The sequence below is a fragment of the Chelmon rostratus genome, chromosome 10 (genome assembly GCF_017976325.1).
Source record: "Chelmon rostratus isolate fCheRos1 chromosome 10, fCheRos1.pri, whole genome shotgun sequence".
In the NCBI taxonomy this organism is placed as follows: domain Eukaryota; kingdom Metazoa; phylum Chordata; class Actinopteri; order Chaetodontiformes; family Chaetodontidae; genus Chelmon; species Chelmon rostratus.
Window position 1 is genome coordinate 16,812,209 of NC_055667.1, and position 23,344 is coordinate 16,835,552.

Here is a 23,344-nt window from a genome sequence, read left to right on the forward strand (position 1 = left end):
GAATGAATCCTCTTTTTGAGCACAAGTATCTTGTGTTTAAATTAACTAATTGTTTGATGAAATAGTTACTGATTTGAATCAGAATGTTAACAGCTTTGACTGTATAAAGGAGCCTGCAGCTAATAATTGTATTCATTATAGATCAACCTCCTGATTATTGTTTTATTATGAAAATGCTTAGTCTATAAAATGTGAATTGTCCCCATAAAAATCCCCACCCCAAGCACAAGGTGACATCTTTAGTTGTTTTGTCTAAAGCCCAAAACATATTCAATTTGTAAGTCATTTAGAGCAAATCCTCTCATTTCAGAAACTAAAGGCAGCAAATGTTGGACATTTTCCCTGAATGAAAGTTCTCATATGGCTGCTTGAGTTTAGACATTTAGCATTTGACAACTTTTTAAAAACACTTGAATAAAGAATCTTTCTTCAAAGTAAAGTATCACAAAGTCTAATCTATTGAAAGATTTTAAGTGGGACCCAGCCCTGTTGAGGAGGGGGAGAAATAGTGTGGAAGGCAGGACGGCAGGCTGGAGGAAGCGTGGGAGTGTGTTGCAGGATACCTCCTCTCATCTCCTTTGCTAAGGTTACACCTCTGGCTATCTCTTTATTTCCTGCATCTGTCTGAGGCAGGATCCAAATATTTTGACTCAAATGACTTGAACCGTTGTCTAACAGATCGGCCCGTCGAAGCCGCCGCGCTCTCAGCGGAAGTCTGCCGGCCCGTTAGTGGGGCGAAATAAACTGAGATGTGATGTATGATTTGAGAGCTCATCTTAGTGAAATTCTGCAGGAGGAGACACTTTTTTTTAATGCTCGAGAAAAGAACGCGCTCACCTATACGTAAGCACAGATGTGGAGTGTAGGCGACAAAAGCACAGGATGTGTGGTTTGGGGGCAGGAAGAGGAGCAGGAGCTGTGTGTGTGCGTGCGTGTGTTTATGTGTGTGTGTGTGTGTGAGAGAGAGAGAGATGTTTAACTGCTACTAATACAACGCTGATATGAGCTCGTTGAGCTACTTCACAGCCTACACACTTGCAAAGTTTTGGACTTCCCATTAATGAAGCCAAGACAAAATTGTACCATGTCTTTTTTCAGTTGTATCATTGCTAAAGATAAACGATGAAGCAGTCTTGTGTAAAAGCCCACGCAGTGCTTTTTTAAATCAGTCCAGTGTTGGAAAACTAGAGGATATATATAGTATGTTACTGTATACAGGCTAGATTTTAGCTTGGTAAGATTCTTAAGTGCTGTATCACTTTCATATTCCTTGTCTGATGCCCTTTGTGCTATAAATTATTAAAACCATGGCAAGCTTCTTTAAGTCTCACAGTTACGCACATACAATATGTCTTTGGTGTATTTGAAACTCCATTGTACAGACCCGACCCGACTGGTTTGCGCGACCAACTCGAGGTCTTCCATTTTCAGATTGCTAATTAGTGGTTTTGGTTTATTTCAGTGGTGAAAGGTAACCAAAGGTTCTTTTGTGGTCAGTAACTTCACCATCTTCTTCATTTGAACTCTATATCTAACAATACTATAAAAATGGTATGGCTTCACTTGAAGTGTGTCTATATGTGGTTGCGATCGTGGCCTCAGCTTCACAGTTTTATGTGGTCACCGGGCTTGGAGGAGGACCTGTGCATGCTGTGTGTTAGTCTCTGTGCTGGGAAGTTTGTGCAAGTTTAAGGCAAAAAAAAAAGGTTTAGAGAGCCGTCAACAGAACAAAATTATGAATAAATAGATTGGACAACAATTTGAACAAGGTTAAAGCTAATTCAAAATGATTATGTACTTCGAGTGGTTTTGTAAAGATACAACCATATTTTTTATATAATTCTGTCATACAAGTTCATATATCCGAGCAAATTGTGAGTAAAACTGAACAATATGAACAGAGTTATAGAGTTTGGTATACACATATGAAGAGTTTTATCTCATGTAAAGCATAATTGTTCAGTGTATTGAACATTATTTTGCATGTCATTTTGCAAATGGCGACATATAGTGATATAAGACAATGATCTGTATTAATATCATGATTTTGATTTCAGCCATATTGTCCAGCTCTACTGAGGACTCCTTTGTTTGTGCAAGGAAATGATGGTTCCTTGTTTTGCTAATTGTTTGCGTCTGTCTTCCCAGTTGACATTCGAGAGATCAAGGAGATCCGTCCTGGACAGAAGTCCCGGGACTTTGAGCGCTATGTTGAGGACTCGGCAGCACGGCTGGACCAGGCTCACTGCTTCGTCATCCTGTACGGCACCGAGTTTCGCCTTAAATCGCTCAGCCTGGCAGGTATGTACAGACACCCACACAGGCTTCCATACCTTCACACACATCGAGTGCATTAATAGTTCACATTACCATCTTACTGTATTTTCAACATTCATGCCTCTGCTAATACACACATAATACACATAAACTATAAGTCAGCTTACTCTTAGTATGACTGATGTCTTTTGCTTCCAACCCTCTGTGGTTTTAATTATTGCTCTCAGTCATGGTGGGACTGGTGTTCCTGAGTGATACATCTTGTGCTACCATACCAAAACAAAAGCTGGTGTTGAATGTTGATTGAAGGAGCTTTAGTGCCACAATACAAGTCAAATCAACGTCATTATGCTGCTGCGCTGCCAGCCATGGCTGCAGGGACTATGTTTTTGGTTTATCGGCCTGTACGTACATACTGTACATATGTCCCATTCTCGTGAATGTGAAGTTTCAGGAAACGTGGGCATTGCTTCCAATTTCTCTCTTTCTACATTATATCTTTCAAAGGTTTGCGTCGGCTCAAGGATAAACTGCTTAGATTTTGATGGTCAAAGGTCGAGGTCACTGTGAATTCATACATTAATTATGACAAAATTTCACAAATGTCTTCAAGGATAAAATGATAAAGTGACGTTTTATATCCCAGAGGTCAACTTGACTGTGACATCATAATGCTCTACAAAAACACTTTTCTGGCCCTTATTTCACACCATAACTTGGGAACAGAAGGGGAGATTGTGGTCTTACAACCGTGAGGTGGAAATTCTAGTTTGTATTGCCTAAAATCACAAATCACATCTTGGCCTCAACAGCCTTTACAGTCTGGACAGCATACAGCGCTACAGCTGCATTGTGGTGATCGATTCATAATTTTAGTCACCTTTTACACAAAAATGCTGTTTTCCTTTGTCATTTTTGACAGTATGTTGAATATATTAAGGCTTTAGACTGTTGGTCAGACAAAACAAGCTAACTGAAGACAGCATCTTGGCCACTTTTTCACTATTATCAAGCGTTTGTTCGCCTTAACAATTAATCAACAAAATGAAACCAGATTAATCAATAACGAAAATAATTGGTCATTGCAGCCTCACACATGTACCTAGACCTCCGAGAAGTTAAAGGTTCCCAAAAAACCCTAATGGGAATAAAGAGGAAAGATAATCTGAAATTATTTGTTTTTTCCTCAGCAACGTCTGATGAGGAGATGGCCATGTGGGTGAAGGGCTTAAACTGGCTTGTGGCCGACACACTGAAGTCTCCGACACCACTCCAGATAGAGAGGTAAACAGTGCATATGTAGCTACACATCACACCCAAAGCTGAAGCTATGATAAGGTTCGGCATATGATGAGCTGCATTTTCTCATTGATGGCCTCTTTTATGTTAAATGCATAAATCCCCTAATTTCTTCTTTTCTTTTTTTTCCCCCAGATGGTTACGTAAGCAGTTCTATGCCGTTGATCGCAACAGAGAAGACAGGTAAGTCCGCTCAGTTAAAAGACATCAACGCCAGAGCTGATCAGATCAGCCACACAGGAAATCGGCGTAATTAGATATGAGTCAATTGGTTGGTGCAGCAGTTGTGTGCCCTTTCCCCAGTGTAACATCTAGAGCAAGGAGGCTAGCTGCACCAGGCTGGTAGGTGTCAGTAAGAGAGCTCTGTTGAGGTGTAGAGAAGGAACTAACCTCTCAGCCACACAGCAGCACCTCTTCCTGCACCAGGAAACAGACTGCAGAGGATGGAGGAGATGTACAAAGATGTTTGTCTGTCACATCCCTGACGAAAGCGCAAGCCTTTGTTACGCTGTAGGGGTATTGTCCTCCCTGGCCAAAATTCCAGGCTGTGTAGTAAAAGTGAAGCCAAAAAAGTCCAAGGGCCGTGCATTTGCAACGTTTCAGCATGTCTGTAACTTTCAAAATGATCAGTCTGCACCGAAACAGAATCTATGCAAGTTGGTAGACATCTTTACGTTTATTGTGCGTGCCTGTCCATGCTTGTGTTGCATTTCTCAACAAACCGTGTGTATGTGTTTAGGATATCCTGTAAGGATCTGAAGAGCATGCTGAGCCAGGTCAACTACAGGGTGCCCAACATGAGGTTCCTCCGAGAGAAACTTCCGGTAACCTCCTCCTACTCACCGCAGACCCCGCTTTCCCACTCCATCTCCCTGCCCACTTCCCTTTTCTGTATGATCTTGTTAGAGACTAGAGATTTATGATTTGTCGTTAACGGTCTTTTTGCTTTCCCTCTCGTTTCGCTTGTTTTATAGGACTCAGAGCTGAGGAATGGAGACGTGTCTTTCAGCCAGTTCGCCCAGCTCTATCGCAGCCTCATGTTCGACGCTCAGAAAAACGTAAGTGCAGTCCTTTTTATGTATGCACAGAGAGTTCTGTCCCAGCACTTTCATCCCCCAGCGCCCCATCTGATGCCCTGCCAAGGCAACCATCCTCCCCCTTCTGTCTGTTCTCAAATGGCTGCGAGATCAATATGGACCAGTTAAAAACCCACCAAACCCCTCTGGTGGAGGCCATTAGGACACACACACACACACTCACACAGATGAGGAGGCAGGCAGGCTGGGTGGGGTCAGATTAAATGGATGACCTCAGTGCCCCCCAATGACTATCCACCCAGCCCCCCACAGGATGTGTTGATCTACATGACTAGTACTACACACACTGAAGGATAGCACTTTCATTAATTAACTTAAATGTTCCCTTTTTTCCCCATTCTTTCAGATGGAGATGCCATTTCTGCAGAGGTAGGTCAAAACTACACACACACACACACACACACACACACACACACACACACACACACACACACACACACACACAGTGACTCGCTCTCACAGATGTGAGTTTACTGAAGTGAACCATCACTTCCTCTGCCAGGTTCATTGACAGACCAGAACAGAGGCTCTCCCTCGATGACTTCAAGAGCTTCCTCCTGGAGTCTCAGAAGGTAATATCTCCAGGGCAGTTGGAAATTGAGTTCATCACAGATTTGTTTCATTCACATGCCCCAATACCTCTTCGTTTGTATGTGAATGCAGGAAATGTGGGCCATAGACAGTAGCAAGGTTCAGGAGTTTATGTTCAGCTACCTGAAAGACCCTTTGAGAGAAGTGGAGCAGCCTTATTTCCACCAAGACGAGGTACCCACGCTCTCACCACCCTCCCCCACTTTCTTTTACCCTCTTTTTCTCGATTCTCTTTTCTGGGTTTTTGCTCACTAATGGAAAAAATGTAAACTTGTTTTTGTGAGTTATGTTTTCCGATGGCCTCCCCTGTGTTGCTGGTGTGGGTGGGAGATGCTCAGAAATTGACATGGATAGCCGTGATCTCGGCCTAAAGCACCTCCTCCCACACAGATAGGAAAGGTTATTGACTGTGGTGGCGCGTGAGAGTTCTGCAGAAAGCGAAGGATGCTTTTTGTGGTCACCATAGAGCTATGACTGACAAAAGACAAGAGGAAGCTGATGAGAGCCAGCCTGCAAGAGTTGGGACTGTCTGCGCCCTTAGATATACTGAGTTAGATAGCAGGTGTACATGCCATGGTCATGCTGAGAATAACACCTAAAGAAGAACAATTGTTATTGCCTACCCACACTGGAAAGGCTATTAAATGCCAGAGTGAGGGAACATAACCATGCTGCTGGAGCTGCAGGGGATTCAGTGTTTTTGTGTCCTGATAGGACTGCAAATTTCACTCATTACACTTTGACACAGGTTGCATCCAAGCCTGAACTGTTGCAGACTTTGGCCATATATTCTGTGATGAGTCTGAAGTGCTCACTATCATAATAATAATAATAATAATAATAATCATTCACATAGTGCATCTCATGCGGGAGTGTAGCTCAAAGTGCTTTACAATAAAGTGATGAAACGATAATAAATGAAAAAGGGGAATTAAAGTGCAAATGTTGCACAGTAAAATCAAGCAGTCAAATGAATAAGAAATAAAAGAGGCAGCAAGGAGCAAGAACAGTTATACTAAGATTAATACAATATGTGAAGGGTAGAAATAAAACAAAGGAAGGCATAAGAACAATAAGATCTGTAAAAGATAGGAATAAAACAAAGGAAGAGTGACAGTTAACGGTATTGTTGAATAAATACGTTTCAGTTGTTCACAGAGATTGTATCTCTTCTGGCTCTGTGAGGGGATTCCGTAGTTTTGGTACGTCGTTAAAAAAGGCAGAGCTGCTGAATTTCTTATTTTTGTGATAGTTTGTTTTAAAAAAACAACAAAAGTGCAGCATCATCACATCAAGTCTGCGCACCTCGTGGATGCTGGTCCACAAGGTGATAAAAGACACTCTGTGAGACTAGATATTAAACCCTGCCCCTTCTTTTATGGATGTGAGCATTTACGCCCTTAATGTTATATTAACATTAAACCCTCGACTGATTCTTAAAATATAGGTGGTCAGTTTTTTTTTTTCTTAATTGGATGAAAGTTAGCCTTCTTGTTTCTTACTCTGCAGACTATACCAAACGATTCAAAACGCAACATGCCCACCAGCTACTCCATGGTTTGGAAATCTAGCACACTCAGGTGGTGTTTATATTCCAAATGCGTTTGGATGATGCACTGCAAAATCTGCAGGTGGATTCATGCAATGAAATGTGTGATGCAAGTTTATTGTAGAGTACATTGATTGAGTTTTTGCCTTTTTAGGTTTTGAGAGAACAGTGCTGAAACAAAGACACTTCACTCAAAAATGTGCCACAACATGATTTATTTAGAAGAGAGCTATGAGAGGTGGACTCAATGATCCGGTTTGTCCAAGGCTGGATCAGAGCCTGGCAGTGTGCCCTGCAGGAGGACTTCTGCGTCTTGCCCAAGCGTACAAACGTGTCTCTTCAACCTATTTATGCCCTGTTCAGCGATGTTCTCAATCTCCACATCTGAATTGCTTTGTTACACAATCTTGCAAGGCTTGTAATTATCGTTATCATTACATTTTACGCCACCGTGTCTACATTATATTGCTCTGAATAGAAGTCATCTTCAGAGCAAAGTCTGAAGTCTGCACTCCACACAGACTGTCTGGGACCCCAGGAAAAGTTTGCTTGAGGTTTTTGCGGACACTATGAATTGTGGATTTAGACAGCCCTGGTCACTCATGGAAACCTGGAAACACATCAAGTCCACACATTTGACTGATTCTCATTGCTCTCCTCTGTCCTGCGTAGTTCCTGACATACCTGTTCTCCAGAGAGAACACCATCTGGGATTCCTCCCTGGACCAGGTTTGTCCTGAGAATATGAACAACCCCCTGTCCCACTACTGGATCTCCTCTTCGCACAACACGTAAGGATGGAGCCCGAGGCTGTCATCATGCGTACATTTAATTTTGTCGAGCTTCTGTCAAGTACAAGCAGCTGTAAATGGGCCTTGGGAACACTTAAATCTTGCATCCTCTCTTGGAAACCTCTAATCAAAAATGGCTTTTGAGCTGACTTCATACATCAGATAAAAGTGTATTATTTAACAATCTTGTTCCCGAATGAGATCTCACTGTGTATTTTGCAGGAAAATGTATTTTTCCTGCCATTGAAAAGTGTGTGAAAGGCAGTTCAAATGATAACCCTCTGCACTAGATGTGAAACAATACTCATTGGAGCAGCGGAATGAAAACTTCCCATGTTGCTTTGATTTGGTTTGAATTGACCGACTGACTGACTGAGAAGTGTTTACTCCAGTCAACTAAAGAGAGGGAGAGCCCTTCTGATACAGCAGTAGCAGAGTGTTCGTGCTGCCACCCCAGAGTGTGTGTGTGTTTGTTAGCGTGTTGCGTCTCTGACATGTGAATCCTTTTTGAAAGACTGGTTAGATGTGTGTTTTTTTTTGTGCGTACTTTGACGTTGCATACTTATTTTTAGCTACCTGACGGGAGACCAGTTTTCCAGTGAGTCGTCCCTGGAGGCGTACGCTCGCTGTCTGCGGATGGGTTGCCGCTGTATTGAATGTGGGTATACACACATACACACAGACACAAACACGCACTCACTCCACTTTGACCTAGGTGCAGTAAATCATCACCACTTGACATTCAACCTTGTGATTAACTCTTTTCCCTCACAATTCGACTTTTAATTTAGCCGCCACACCCTTACCCACACACTTGCTGTTACACAACAGTGCTGTACGCTGTCTGGCCTTTGCACCAAACCCTTGTCAAGCAGGTTTCTATGAATAGGACTGGCTTATAGCAGGTTAAAGAGTCAGTTGGCCTCAAACAAAAATAAACAAACTTGCTGTGAACTTGTGCGCCTTCAAGTTTAAAGGTCTTAAATACTATCATGTGTACCTAAACTTTTGTTTGTGTCATATAGTAGATGAAATGACATTGCGTGTCTGTCTGTGTGTGTTTGTTTCCAGTGGACTGCTGGGATGGTCCAGATGGAATGCCAGTCATCTACCACGGACACACCCTCACGACAAAAATCAAGTTTTGTGACGTCTTGACCACCATCAAAGAGCACGCCTTCGTCACATCCGAGTGAGTCTCCATGAGCACAAGCCACGCCGTGGCTCTGTTTCACGCTATTAGCAATGTAAGGGAACATATCCTAATAAATTAAAATGGAGTCAAAAAACAGATGTGTTTTTTCGCTCCAAATAGGAATGAAAATGAACTTTAGGCCTACGTGTGTTTTAGAATGAGTAACCTGCCCCATAATGTAGGCTAATTAGTAAATGTGATGTGTAATGTATTAGACAAGGGGTAGGTTTAGGCATTTATTTGGCAGAAAACCCAAAGTGTGTTATGTAGGCACAATAATTGGTGTTCCATGGAGCATGTCTATCATTACATCTAGCAGCAACAGACACACATACCAACGTAGCACCCAGCAGACGAAGCTTTCCTATAACAACAACAAAACCAGCTGAGCTTGTGTTGCAGTATGAAGTGTGGCGATAATGTTAGGTCTGGCTATGAGAGACTACACAAAAAAACAACGTGAAAAGACAGTTTCCCCCATCCAAGCCATAAGCTTACTGTTGAGTTTCTCTCCATATTAAATGCTCCAACGTTGCTCCAAACTGTGGCTGAGCAACAGATGCTTCTAGCCACATTAGCTACAGCACATGTTAATGGTTAATTCACAGACTGGCCAGCAAAAAAAAAAGCAACATAAAAATGGCAAAACTTACAGGTTCTGAATTTGAAAGGGACCAGTTATATTCTGACCTCTGCATCTTCCTCTGCCTCTGCCAGCAACTGTCCCTCTTTCACTAACTCGCCCATGGAAATACACCATGATAGTAATAACATAATGAAATGTAAATAACATCAGAGATACTACCTTGCCAACTTTGTATAAAAAATATTTGACTTGCTGCGGCAGACCTCACATTCTTTTCCCTGGAATTACACGTCCTCACCCGTCTAACATTGCTTATTGAGGCTAACTTCGGGCTGCAGACTGTCCACCTTAAAGTCGAATCTGTGCTCCTCCTACAGCTATCCCATCATCTTGTCCATCGAGGACCACTGTAGTATTGTGCAGCAGAGGAATATGGCCACTTACTTTAAGAAAGTGTTTGGAGACATGCTGCTGACCAAGGCAGTAGATATCGCGGCAGATGGCCTGCCCTCACCCAACCAGCTCAAGAGGAAGATCCTCATCAAGGTCAGGAGCCTCCTGGAGAGATCATTTGATCTTTTTATGCCAATTTATTCTGCAGAAAAAACTATGAATAGATGCTTTGTGTACAGTGTTTCTGATTGCCTCTCCTCCTCTGCCTTCATCTGTTGCAGCATAAGAAGCTCGCAGAAGGCAGTGCCTATGAGGAGGTGTCCACCTCCACTCCCTACTCAGAGAACGATATCAGCAACTCCATCAAAAATGGCATCCTGTACCTGGAAGACCCCATTAACCATGTAAGCATGTTCATCAAGTGGATCCTGGATGCTGCATCAGGATGAACGTTTGAGATATAATGTACTGAAGTAGCATCTATACTAAGCCTGTTTGTGTTTTGAACCAGGTCTTGGCTTTGTGATCTGCTTTCTGTTGTCTTTTAGATGATTAAATTCTTCTTGCCTTCAGTGTGACACATGGTTCCTCTAAATATTTAATACAACTATTTGAACTAAGTGTCTCCCTTCCTTCATCCTCTCTCTCGCTCTCTTGTCTCCCCAAGGAGTGGTACCCTCATTTCTTTGTCCTGACCAGCAGTAAAATCTACTACTCAGAAGAGACCTCCAGTAACCAGGGCAACGATGATGAGGAGGAGCACAGAGAGGTTAGTAGGCCTGATCTGCTGTTGATACACACAGAGATGGGAGTCACTAGCCTGATTTTGAACAGGATCTGTGCACCATTGGACATTGTACTTAATTTACATGCAACATAGGAATGACATTTTCTTGTAGAGGTTGCAGACAGTTGTCATTTTAAATATTCAAAGACCTGTACCAGGATCAGATCCAGAAGGAAAGAGGGAACAGTTTTGAGCTGGTGCAGCTACATGAATGTGAACACACGCTTCTGAAACACCGCAGATGCCAGATGACCAGCGTCTCCCTCTCTTTTCTCATCATCCAGGTTTCCAATGGTATGGACCAGCACGTGACAGAGAAATGGTTTCACGGGAAGCTGGGCGCAGGGCGGGATGGGCGGCAGATAGCCGAGAGGTTACTGTCGGAGTACTGCCTGGAGACCGGAGCTCCTGATGGCTCCTTCCTGGTCCGAGAAAGCGAGACCTTTGTGGGAGACTACACGCTGTCTTTCTGGTAGGGTGTACTGTGTTTTTCTTATTCAGGGTATCTGCGAACTTTCTCCACCTTTGACTACAGCTATATTTTGTCAGTCAGTCCAATTGGATCGATATGGAGATTCGAATATTGCTTCCTTTTTTCAGTTCAGTGCCACACAAAACTATGAACTGAATAGAAAATATCGACAAGATTAAATGTAGTGACAGGAAATGGCCATTGAATACTGTTTTCTGCATTTAACTGCATGATAATATTGATCATTAATATAATTTTTTAAATTTACAGTTAGTATTTAATTGGTGTTTTCTGTTTGTAATTAGCAACACGGTACCATGTTATCATGATAATTGAGTTAATTGAATTATTGACTATTGTATGCTTCAGTGGAAAACCCTCCTGTGTGTCAGTAGACCGTACTCATGCTGTGTGTTCTGTAGGGTTGACTCGTGCAAATAACTGGACACACTGGCAGATTAATCAATGTCAATCACTCCGTCATTGATCGAACGGGGTTGGTCTGAAGTGTGAACATTTACCCTCTGAGTGCTAATGCAGCAGCAGAGTTACCTTAAAGCTAATCAATCATTGTGTATTTGAATTACACACAGTGTACTGTATGGAAACAATGCTCAAAGACTCAGTGGGTAGTATGTTCAAGGTTACCAAGAGGATTGGTGTTTTTCAGTAGGAAAGCTTTACACTTGGTGATCGTAATGACAAACTACAAACAAATTCAACGTTTTTTTGTTGTCTCATCCATCTCTGCACCAGGCGCTCTGGGCGGGTGCAGCACTGTCGTATCCACTCACGTCAGGAGGCAGGCAGCCCCAAGTTCTACCTGACTGACAACCTGGTATTCGATACGCTCTTTGCCCTGATCAACCACTACCAGCAGGTGGCGCTGCGCTGCAATGAGTTTGAGATGAAGCTGACTGAGCCAGTGCCTCAGACCAATGCTCACGAGAGCAAAGAGTGAGTCTCAAGCAGGATTCAGACAGATTGTAAAGAATTTAAAATGATGAAGCACAGAGGACCTTGTTGATGCATGTTTTGTCAGTGTTTAGTTTTTAAGGGGTCATCTCATTCAATTAACTGGAGACTTAATTCTCTCATCATCTCTAAATAACATAACTGTAGTTTAAATTGTAGCTGACTTCCTCATCTAGAATGAAGTAGAGGTGTGAGGTGATAAAGTTGCATCCCTGTAGTCATATGAGGTTTCATGTTTTGATGTTTGTCCCAGGTGGTACCACGCCAACCTCTCCAGGAGCCATGCAGAGAACATGCTGATGAGGGTTCCTCGTGACGGGGCTTTCCTTGTGAGAAAGAGAGCGGAGCCCAACTCGTTTGCCATTTCCTTCAGGTAACATGGCCTCATAGAGCGATACTTGTTCACTGTACATCCAAGTTCATTTTTATCTATCTTCCTTTTAACGTACAAGTGAAGGAAGAGACAGATGATTATAAATCCTAGAAAATTCTGCATTATATTCACAGATAGTTTGTTAGCATAAGCGATATTAAAATCACGAAAGTCATTCATATTATGTCTGTGGTCTCTTCACAGGGCCGAGGGAAAGATAAAGCACTGTCGTGTGCAGCAGGAGGGTCAGACCGTCGTACTGGGCACCTCAGAGTTTGACAGCCTAGTAGATCTCATCAGCTACTATGAGAAGCACCCTCTGTACCGCAAAATGAAACTGCGTTATCCCATCAATGAGGACACACTGGAGAAGATAGGCACTGCTGTGAGTACCACTGTACTGTTGTTGTAAAATCCCCTGCAGCCTAGTGAAAAGGCTTATTAACACACACTCTGTGCCAATAGGAGCCAGACTATGGGTCACTGTACGAGGGCAGGAATCCAGGCTTTTACGTGGAGGCCAACCAGATGCCAACATTTAAGGTGAGTGAGTTCACATGTAGTTAATTTCTGCACCGTTGGACCTGAAATATAGTGAAGACAGTGAACATGCAGGCCATAATCTTCTGTCTTGTCTTTGCAGTGCACGGTGAGAGCCATGTACGAGTACAAAGCCCAGCGAGACGATGAGCTCTCCTTCACAAAGAACGCTATTATCTCTAATGTAGACAAACAGGAAGGAGGATGGTGAGTGACCTGTGTAACATTCATTCAGGAAGTAGCTCTTAATTATCCATTTGGACAAATCCTATTTGTGTCGGTCCAAACAGACTTATGACAGGAGGACTATGTTAGAATATCGACCCAGTGTCGGCATCAGTTTAACGCCACATGATAAATATTTACAAAACCACATCCCCACCACATCTCTTCTCAACACATATTTTTCCAATTTCTTTTTCTCTCAGGTGGAAAGGTGACTGTGGAGGGAAGAAGCAGCTGTGGTTTCCTGCTAACTATGTGGAGGAGATCAGTCCGTCAGCGGCGGAGCCTGACAGAACTGTGAGGATCAAACCCACAAACTGTGTTTTAATAGAGATGCATATGCAATGTGGACTATGGCTTCAGAATGGGTGTCAACTCCTTTCCTAATTCTCCTCTTCTGTGTCAAGCAGGAGATGACAGAGAACAGCCCTCTGGGAGATCTGCTGAGAGGAAGTGTGGATGTGTCTTCCTGTCAGATTGGTGAGTGGCCCCTCCACTTCCTGTTGGACTTTGTGCCGCAGGGCTGCAGAGCAGGCAGTCACCTTGCCACAGGGCAACCTCCTTCTCTGGCTGTCATATGCACGCACACATAATCTCTGCCCTCTTTGTTTTTAATTGCAAAAGGACATAGTCACCGCTTCCTTTACTGTCATTTTTGTTCATTATCAGCTTTTCTATTATGAATTCTTCCATATTTGGTTGTATTATTACTCTTGTTTTTCTCGCAGCTCTGTATCTGGTATTTTATTGACATCCTCCAGTCCAGTCAATACACAGCCATTAGTGTTGGCACATGCTGTCATGCATTGTTGTGGCCTCTGCTAAACAGTTAATACCTGAGCCTGTGTCTCTGCCTTTGGGTGGCTCTTAGGCTCCATCTAGTGGTAGCATAGGAAACCTCCAACTGAATCTTTGTTAATGCTCTGTTTTAAGGCTTCCTTCACACGACCCGTGGCAGAATTGCACCAGTTGTCCTTGTTTTTGAATGGAGAAGGTGATGACGCTAAACGTTGAGGCAGTGCTGCTGTTTGTGTTGCACATCACTTGGCTCTTACCCCTTGCCGCTGTGCTCAAAGTTCAAATTATCTGAACTTTTTGACCCTGTTCCCCTCTGACCTTTTCTAAAGCACGTCCAATCAGATTACAGCCGACTTAGAGGTTTAAACACAGAGAAAGCGTCTATTAGTTTCCAGATATATTTGGCTTTTCTTTTCATGAGTTCATTGTTTGTTTATGAATTGAAATAACTCTGTGGCCAAACCCGGCAGTGAGAGAAGCACAGACCAGTCGTCATGTGTTCTCAATAATATTGTCTCTCCATAGCTGCCACTATTCCTATTTGTTTTTTTTTTTCTTTCTTTCTCCAGACTTTTGTGTTCTTACTATTTTGTTGATATTTGATGTCATTGTCATTTATGTATGTTTATTTAAAATAATTTCACATTTTGACTTTTTGGATGCTGATACATTCTGGTCAGTGGCAGGAAAAAAACTGTTTGAGTTAAACCCTCCAAACTAAAAAATAACCCCACAGATATTACATCATTTATCATTTGTAAAAGCTTTGCCAGTACACACAGTTTGTTTACAAGTGATTGCATTCAGTTATTATTTACATTTTACACAGCGTCCCAACCTTTTTGGAATCTGGATTGTAATATTGGCCTCAGATTTACTCTACAATCCCTACAGCAGAAATATGGTCACAAAATCTGGGCTCTGTCAAAATAGAAATGTGAGTAGAAATGTGACAGGAGATAAAAATGCTCAGAAACTGCTTAGGGTTCGGAGGGTTGAATGGGAAAGGAAACCCGTGTTTGTCCTTCCTACCCTTTTTCTAACCCGTCTCTTAATTTTCTTTTCAGTTGTGCGTCCTGAAGGGAAGGGCAGCAGGCCTCATGTCTTCTCCCTGGTCCCGAATGCCTCCATGCGGACAGGTCCAGTGCTGGACGTCGCTGCCAACAGCCAAGAAGAACTCAAGGAATGGATGTTCAAGATCCGTGAGGTCACCATGACCTCAGAAGCCAAGGTGAGTACACATATCACACGGCTGATGGAAAATCCAGGCCAGGACTCATATATGATGCCTATAATACCCAGCTATATTATATAAGCTATATTTAGGAGCACACTTGGTGGGTGTCAGGAATGCCATTGTGCAGACTCACGCAGTTACATACATTCACATCTGGCAGCAGCAGTTGTCAAGGGGAGGGAAAAACTTCAGGCTAGCATTAGCGTCAAACTTAATTTTGTGAAAATACAAGCGGAAAAGTGATGTTACTATTGGTGCAGCTGTACTTAAACTCTGTGTCCCTATGCCCAGCTGGAGGAGGGGAAGATGATGGAGAGGAGGAAGAAGATTGCACTGGAACTATCCGACCTGGTCATCTACTGTAGGCCCGTGCCGTTTGATGAAGACAGTAAGGATTATGCACGCTTATTGGGCTGGGAACATGCAGTTTGCACACGGGAGCAGAGATGTGACTGATTGCATTCCTATGACATAATACAAATAGGCACATGTCCAGTATCATGACTGGTAGGTCAGGTCTGTCTTGTCTCTCTGTCTTCTTCAGAGATTGGCACAGAGCGGGCATGTTTCAGAGACATGTCATCTTTCCCCGAGACCAAGGCAGAAAAGTACGTCAACAAGATCAAGGGGAAGAAGTTCTTGCAGTACAATCGACTGCAGCTGTCCAGGATCTACCCCAGAGGCCAGAGGCTAGACTCCTCGAACTACGACCCTCTGCCCATGTGGCTTTGTGGGTCCCAGCTGGTAGCGCTTAACTTCCAGACAGCAGGTATCTGTCTGTCTTCTCATCGGAGCAGATTAAAACAGCATCGAAGACATGTTGTCTTACTCTTCCCACCTCCCTTTTTTTTTTTAACCTTCCTCTCCCCTCTCCGCCTGCAGACAAGCCCATGCAGATGAACCAGGCTCTGTTCATGCTGAACGGAAGGAGCGGCTACGTCCTTCAGCCGCCCATCATGAGGGACGACAGCTTCGATCCCTTTGACAGACATACGTTACGAGGCCTCGAACAAGTCACTCTAGAGATAGAGGTACAGCAGAGTGAGGGCTGGGCTGTGTGTATGCATGTGCGGTACCATAGTGGGGAGGTTTTAGAACTATGAGGTGTGCCTCCACACCGTTGAAGTGGCAGCCTGAAGAGAGACATGAGGCAAAGATATCGCACGAGGTGAAAGGAACAGGTGCATGTTGGTGTTTAATGAACAACAAACAACATAAGATGATAATTGACATACTGATTTGGCCCATTTATCAACACGGTCAGCTACTGTGACACACAATTCATGGAGGCCAATTATGGTACTTCAAATCCCTTACCTCCTGATTGCCGCAATTTGTGTCAAACTGTTTTTCTTCGAGTCGTTACTCCAAATCCGAAAACACAGACACGATGCACATATTTTTAGATTCAGTGAGACTTGCACTTCCAAAGTATATCATTATCTCCAATGTCTATCACGAATAAACGTCTATAAATCTGCTTAGAAATCATAGAAGAAAGATGTTGCTTGTAATTGCAGAACTTGCCTGAGAATCTTCCTGTTTTTAGGTTTTCTTCAGTGTCAGAGTGATCCAGTCACAGTCGTCTGTACATTCATGGACACATTACAAACAGGAACTGCTAAGAGCTACTTCGGCATGCTTTAAATGGTTCAAATTTGCCGAAATGTAAACAAATATAGGCTAAAAATACTGGATTCAAGTTGTGGCTAATAACTGAATCAATGGCAAAACATCACCCAATGCCCCCATATTATGGGAACTGTATTTGAAAAACTTGGAGCATGATTATGGATACAGTGTCAGACTGTGGTAACTCCATAGACTTTTTCTTTGTATTTATGTGTTGAGTGAGGTGAGATGATCTAAAGGAGTAACCTTCATTCCTCTTCTTCTCTTCTGAAGGTTTTGGGCGCCCGGCACCTGCCCAAGCACGGACGCGGCATAGTTTGCCCTCTGATCGAGATCGAGGTGTGCGGGGCAGAGTACGACAGTGGCAAGCAAAAAACTGATTCAGAAGGTGAGTACTGATCTAATTTTAACAATAGGTGTGTCTGACAGTGAAGCGATAGTGTGCCAAAACCGAAGGAATGAGTAGTTAGTGTTTACTGAATACATTACCCCTGTGTAATTTCCTGTCTGGTCCAAGAAAAACAGGAAGGTGTACAAACAACCAAGCCATGTGTGGGAATACAAAGAGAAAACGTTGGACTTAGTTCTAGCACAAGTTTTATACTCTGGTTTTAACCAAAGAAGAAACATTGCAGCAAGTTTAATTGTTCGGTGGCTTTATGATACAGATTGAGTTTGCAATCTACAGCACTATGCCATTGTATTTCTACTTTTACTTAAAATTATAAAATTGTTGTAATGAATAAGTAAATGATATCAGTACTGAATATTTTTTCTTCCTAAAATTTACACTCATCCCTACCTGTATTTTCTTTTAAAGATTGTCATTGTACACTGGTAGCATTACTTCTGCTACCCAGTTTCTTTGTTCACACCCAGTAGAATGTTGATCTTTCAATAAAGCAATAAAGTAAAGTAGTTTTAGCCTGTTACACCACAGTTGGAACTTTCTCACCATCAACCATAATGAGACTCTTTTACCATCAGTGTGACACAAAAATGTTTTCATAATCAGATCAACAGATTTCTTGTGGAATTTGCTGCTACGGACAGCTGATTCTGACCCTTTTCCAGTCGTATGTTTACAGTCTTTTATAAGGCAGGAACTAAAAATATTGTGTTTTCCTGTTGTTTGTACTTTTATTTGTCTCGCCTGTACTCGGGTTATTCCAGCAGAAGGGACAATGAGTTAGGCAGAATGCGTTCCCTGAATAGACACATGTTTTATTTCGCGTGTTGTAGTGTAATTATGCTAAAAATTTGACAATAATGTCAGCGGTAATGGATACATATCATACATTACTAACCTTTCTCTTTCCATCTTTTTTTTTTTTTTTGTCTTCTCCAGCTGATAACGGTCTGAACCCCACGTGGCCCCGAAAGCCATTCCAGTTCACAGTGTGCAACTCTGCCTTTGCCTTCCTGCGCTTTGTGGTTTATGAAATTGACATGTTCAGTGACCAAAACTTCCTGGCTCAGGCCACATTCCCCATTCACAGCCTCAAGACAGGTACACAGTAATGATGTGTGCAGTAATGTGCTGTCTGAAATGACCAAAAATTAGTGCTGTAGTAAAAGCTGTTTGTCGTTGTGTGACACCAGGTTACCGGTCAGTACCTCTGAAGAACAGCTACAATGAAGATCTGGAGTTGGCATCTCTGTTAGTCCACATGGACATCGTGAGAGGCAGGGTGAGCCACCGTTCTTTACTCAGCCTTTCTTAAACCTGCTCCATGATGTCTTCGCCATCAACAAAACACAACATGCACCAAAAAACATGGCAGAGAAAAGCTGCCCAGCCTGACAAATTTTTGTGGTCCTAACATATCCCTGATATGTAGTTAGTTATGTATTGTAATTAGAGCACATGCACATTGCACGTCTTGACTAGGTGTGGTAACTTCCTGGAGTCTCTGCTGGGAACCTCACAGTGACAACAACACTTCTAAGAAGGTACTGCGCCCATCCAGGAAATGATCTGACATGTAAGAACACGTAAATCTGCAGTGTCGGTGTCTGTTTATACTTGTTTAATCCGTACGTACACTAGTATGTACGGATTAAATTAAACAAATCAGATATAAGGTGCTAACTAGAAATGCTCATCGGTGGATTTTTGTCATTTTTGGACAAAGTCAGGCTAGCTGTTTCCCCTCATTTCCAGTCTTAATGCCACGCTAAGCTAACCAGCTGCTGGGGCTATCATTATATTTACAACTCTGATTTCAAAACCGTCAATTGTTTCACGGTGTGTTGAACCTCGCTCCATCCTCGCTTGTGAATGACTGAGCCTTTCTAGGATGCTCCTTTCATACCCAATCATGATATTATCACCTGTTACCACTGAGCCAGTTAACCTGTGGAATTTGGAATCAGGGTTGTACCATACGGACATGAGAGTGGTATTAATCTTCTCATCTAACTCTCGACAAAAAAGGTGAATAGGTGTATTTCTGAAAATGTCAGCCTATTTACCTTTGAAATGTGCCTGTATATTTATTGTTTTGGAAACGATCATAAGCTTATATTTAACTCTAAAACTGTGAGCACGTGGAACGGTAGCAGCCTCTGGAGTTGACACTGTGGTATATGAATCATCTCTCTCCTCATTCTCTCAGGATGTAAACGGAGAGGTTCTGAGCCCGCTCCTCGCAGTCGGGGCCACGCCAGTGTCGGCGTCTGCCCAAGCAGGCCGGGAACGATTGGGGGATTTGAGCTCAGTGTCTTCGACTTCCTCCAACATGTCTCCTCTGCCCCAGTCGCCGGCCCAGGCCATGGCCTACAGGGGGAGGGAGGGCTCCTTCGAGTCCCGCTACCAGTCGCCTCTAGATGACCTCCGGGTGTCCCAGGAGGCACTGCTGGACCACATGGACCCACAGAACAGAAGGTAAAGGTGTGGCGTGTTGGTTTTTCACAGTGCAGTGAGTTTTGCAGCTGCAGAAGGTTCCAGACATCCCCCTGTCTTTGTCTTTACCTCAGGATGTTGCGGAGGACCAGAGTGGGTGGAGAGAACCGTGTCTAAGTCCAAGCCAATCAGGACGCATTTCTGTTGCCCCCCCACCCCCTCTTCCCACCCTGCCCCTCCTCACCCAGTCGCCTCTCCCCGTACTGATGATGTCACTGACTGCTGTGAACACTGTTTCCATGGAAACGCCCACCACCGCTTTGGCCTACATTTCAGGCAGCTCTCTCTCCCTCCATTCTCCAACCCCCCCCCACCTCTCTCTCTCTCCATCTCTCTCTCCCTCTCTCTCCCCTCCCTGCCGCCCAGCCTCCTCACCACTCGCCTGACGCGAAGGAGGGTCTCGGACATAAGAGGAGGGGGGTGGAGGAAGCTGACCGCTGCAGACAGGAAGAAGAAACGGACATTCACAGGAGAACAAAAAGCAGGCTGAAAAAGTTCCAGCTCTGGACCGGTGGTTTTGCGGGGCGGGTTGTCCTCTCGTGTGTTTTAGGCGTGCACAACAGCTGCGTAGTCTGGAGGCTAAGACGAGGGAAAGAGAGAGTTATAAAAGGTGTCAGTTTGAAACTGTTTCCCCATTAAGTTTCTTTGCTCTTCTCTATTTGGCGTATATGAATATATGTATTTATTCCTGCTGTGCTGTTGGCCAGAGAACAGCAGTGGCTGACCTGCTCTCAAAGAGCTCCTGTCTCCATGTTTTTAATTATTATAATTATTTAAACCTTTAAACATTCATAATGTGACTTTACATTTTTTTTTATGTATATGTGTAAAACACGAGGGCTCTCTACGGCTATTTTAATGTCTCTCTCCTCTCTGCATTGTGGAGGAAATGATGCGCCTCCAGTCTAACTCACACCCTAAACCTGGAGGAATGTTTCGTTCTTTTTGGAGTTGTTTTTTTTTTCCGAAGGCATCAGGAAGAAGTCATAGCCTGTTTGTGTTGGGAGCAGTGAGAGAGCAGGCAGCATCATGTGTTATGTCTGCATACACAAACACTCGCATACACACACACAGGCTTTTTAAAAATTATTTCTAACTCACATTCCTAAAAACTGCACATCATTCCATTGTCCTGCGTCGCAGGCGCCTTTACAAGCCAGTCTGACACATTCAAACTCGTGTCTTAGTGTTCATGTCTGTCGGGGATCTGACACCACACTGTGTGATTTAGCAGGACCAGGGATACATGCCGACCCATCGGAGGTTGTAGTGTGGTGAGTGTGAATGATGATTGCGTTCCCGTCGTGGATTTTTGCTTGTATCATCTACCGACAGGTTTGTGGGCCATTTTAATGGCAGCACAGTAATCAAGGGATGATTCATAGGGCTGCAAGGTTACGCCTAAAATGACGATACTGTTAAATCTGCTGGATAATATGATCATTTTTCAGAATAGCAAAGGGGTTTGAGGGACACAATTATGTCCGCACATTGAAAACGTTTTGATTTACGGGGAACTTTGTTTATCTTTCAAATTTGTCAACATACCACACTGTAATTATGGAACTTATGAGTGTAATGCATGATTAACTCTGCAGTCCTGTGTTTCCGTAATTAATGATTGAATATTTGGTTGTTTTTACTTACATTTCAAGTTTTATTAGGATTTATGGCCCCTTAATTCAATGTTTTTAATTAGCTGAGTACAACTACTCCCATAACAACAACTCTGTGGCTACAGTCAGTATATAAACAGTCAATGTTTTAACTCAGTATCTTTGAGAAGGTTTTAGTCCCAGCAGCGTCTCCTCAAAGAGGTTTTTCGGATCCAAACAAAGGTGTTTTACTGCAGCCACCATTGTTTGTCAACGTGTGTACAATAGGAGCTCCCCATGTTTGAAAAGAAATTCAGTATTGTTGACCGACGGTGACCAAGTGAGAAGGTTTGCATTGCCAGTGTAAAGAAAACACGCCATGCACTCTGTCTGCTGGTACACCACAAAGACATAAGGGAACGTCTGTGTTCACGCTGCCGCGGCGTCCTGGGGAGCTTTGTCACAGCACCGAGCTGCTTCCCAGGAACCAGCGAGGATTTTAAGTTACACTGCCATGATATGCCGTTAAATCGTCACTGCCCATGAATTTATTTGTGATGACATTGCAGACTCTGTGAACAACTGGCTGACGCTGTGCACGCCACAGTTCATCATTCCCAGCTTTGGACTCTCGTCCTGGCGTCTATTCGTTAACGCTTGTCTCACTTGGTAATTAAGACCTCTCTTGAGGTAAATGTCGATGCTCTGAAGTGTGCACAGAGTTATCATTTCCTGTGTTTGTGGTGTCAGAGCGTGTTTGGGAGGATCAGGTCGAAGCTTCAGACTTTGTTGTCGCTGTGTTTCTGTGGCTGATGGATGACAAAGGTGCCTGGAGGGGAAGGGGTCTGCCGTCTGGGCCTTCAGTGAGCCCAGTCGGAGCTCGTATATAACCGATGGTGTTATCTTTCCAGGTTTGTATCAGAAACAGTGTTTTCTTCTGCTCGTATGTGATGACTATATGATGTAAACTCAGTATTCTCACTCAGTGTTTGATCACTGAGACACACCTAAAGCCATATGGTATGATTTAAGTTAAGGTAAAAGCAGGGACAGGAGTGAATACTTGTGGTCGCAACTAAAAATTTTTTTAGCATCTTGTTGTGTTGGCACCCCGATATTAATCCCAAAGCTCCCCCATGTTACTTTTTTTCCTCCATCTCTTGGTCGATGAATGGTCTTTGTGGAGAGCTCTCCCTCCAATGCTGCATTACTCTTATTGCTGACCTGTCTGCTACTGTCTACGTGCCTCCGTCTGTATACACATCACATTAAAGCCACATCTTTCACCTCCTCTGCCGGGCTTAAAGCACCTGCACAGCCATGGCACACCCACAAAGGCGTGGTCACTTATTTTGACTGATGGGACCTCCTCTCAGCACTGTGTGAGCATCTGTGGACCATGTTTGACAGACATGTCCATCACTCTACTGTTCACTTTTGTTGTACCTGTTATGATGGGACAGTGTAAACGCCCAACCTGTAAAGAGGTCAAATCAAGCACAATAACTAAGAGCATCTCTGTGGGTGTGCACGGCCCTGAAGTGTCATTTATTTTCGCTTCTTCTTTTTCCTCCGATCTCGTCCGTTTTGTTACTGATGGTCTCATTTACAATCGCCTTTCTGTAATGTGCCTAAACTATGGAGAGGAAAAGTATTCATTTTAATTTTGCCTTTCATATGAAACATATTCAAGCCTGAAAAGTAAATAAAATACTTACTACTTTATACGAATTTGTCTTGTTTTCATTGCATCAAAAGGGGATTTAATGTGATTCAATCGGGTGCATTTATTTTTCTGTGAAATGTTCGCTGTAATTGCAACAGGAAAAAATGGTTTCATTAGCTTCAGATGCTGAACCACAGGAAGAGTATACCAAAGTTTCGGTCTTGTCTGAAAGCAGGTTGACTAAACTGTTGCAAAAAATACCTAAGTGCCTTTTAGTCCCATCTTCTCAATTGTGGAGATTTGCTATTTTTTCATTTTAAGACGACACCGTTGGCTTTAGGGAAGCGTTAATATTCCCTGA

The 23,344-nt window shown here is 43.2% G+C and overlaps 1 protein-coding gene across 2 annotated transcripts in view; it reads left to right on the plus strand.

Moving 5' to 3' along the window:
- The window catches only part of plcg1 (phospholipase C, gamma 1), a 39,919-nt gene extending 16,877 nt beyond the window's left edge, over positions 1–23,042 (plus strand). Inside the window, exons 3-33 of one of the 2 annotated variants that reach the window (XR_006007153.1) lie at positions 2,149–2,301; positions 3,468–3,561; positions 3,712–3,759; positions 4,316–4,400; positions 4,551–4,634; positions 5,020–5,042; positions 5,176–5,245; positions 5,337–5,438; positions 7,486–7,604; positions 8,177–8,262; positions 8,676–8,796; positions 9,763–9,931; positions 10,060–10,182; positions 10,446–10,547; positions 10,850–11,037; positions 11,794–11,994; positions 12,266–12,385; positions 12,590–12,770; positions 12,851–12,928; positions 13,029–13,132; positions 13,354–13,447; positions 13,561–13,630; positions 15,016–15,179; positions 15,477–15,573; positions 15,730–15,954; positions 16,068–16,216; positions 17,091–17,205; positions 18,166–18,327; positions 18,420–18,508; positions 18,709–18,802; positions 19,436–19,474. Coding sequence is in view for 1 of the 2 variants with exons in the window: in XM_041945433.1 (XP_041801367.1) it covers positions 2,149–2,301; positions 3,468–3,561; positions 3,712–3,759; positions 4,316–4,400; positions 4,551–4,634; positions 5,020–5,042; positions 5,176–5,245; positions 5,337–5,438; positions 7,486–7,604; positions 8,177–8,262; positions 8,676–8,796; positions 9,763–9,931; positions 10,060–10,182; positions 10,446–10,547; positions 10,850–11,037; positions 11,794–11,994; positions 12,266–12,385; positions 12,590–12,770; positions 12,851–12,928; positions 13,029–13,132; positions 13,354–13,447; positions 13,561–13,630; positions 15,016–15,179; positions 15,477–15,573; positions 15,730–15,954; positions 16,068–16,216; positions 17,091–17,205; positions 18,166–18,327; positions 18,420–18,508; positions 19,436–19,704; positions 19,797–19,839 (3,728 nt within the window). In the remaining variant the exon portion in view is untranslated. Of the gene's footprint in view, positions 1–2,148; positions 2,302–3,467; positions 3,562–3,711; positions 3,760–4,315; positions 4,401–4,550; positions 4,635–5,019; positions 5,043–5,175; positions 5,246–5,336; positions 5,439–7,485; positions 7,605–8,176; positions 8,263–8,675; positions 8,797–9,762; positions 9,932–10,059; positions 10,183–10,445; positions 10,548–10,849; positions 11,038–11,793; positions 11,995–12,265; positions 12,386–12,589; positions 12,771–12,850; positions 12,929–13,028; positions 13,133–13,353; positions 13,448–13,560; positions 13,631–15,015; positions 15,180–15,476; positions 15,574–15,729; positions 15,955–16,067; positions 16,217–17,090; positions 17,206–18,165; positions 18,328–18,419; positions 18,509–18,708; positions 18,803–19,435; positions 19,705–19,796 lie in introns of those variants that run through there. The other variant, XM_041945433.1, reaches the window with a different exon arrangement.
- Positions 23,043–23,344: the final 302 nt, after the last annotated feature.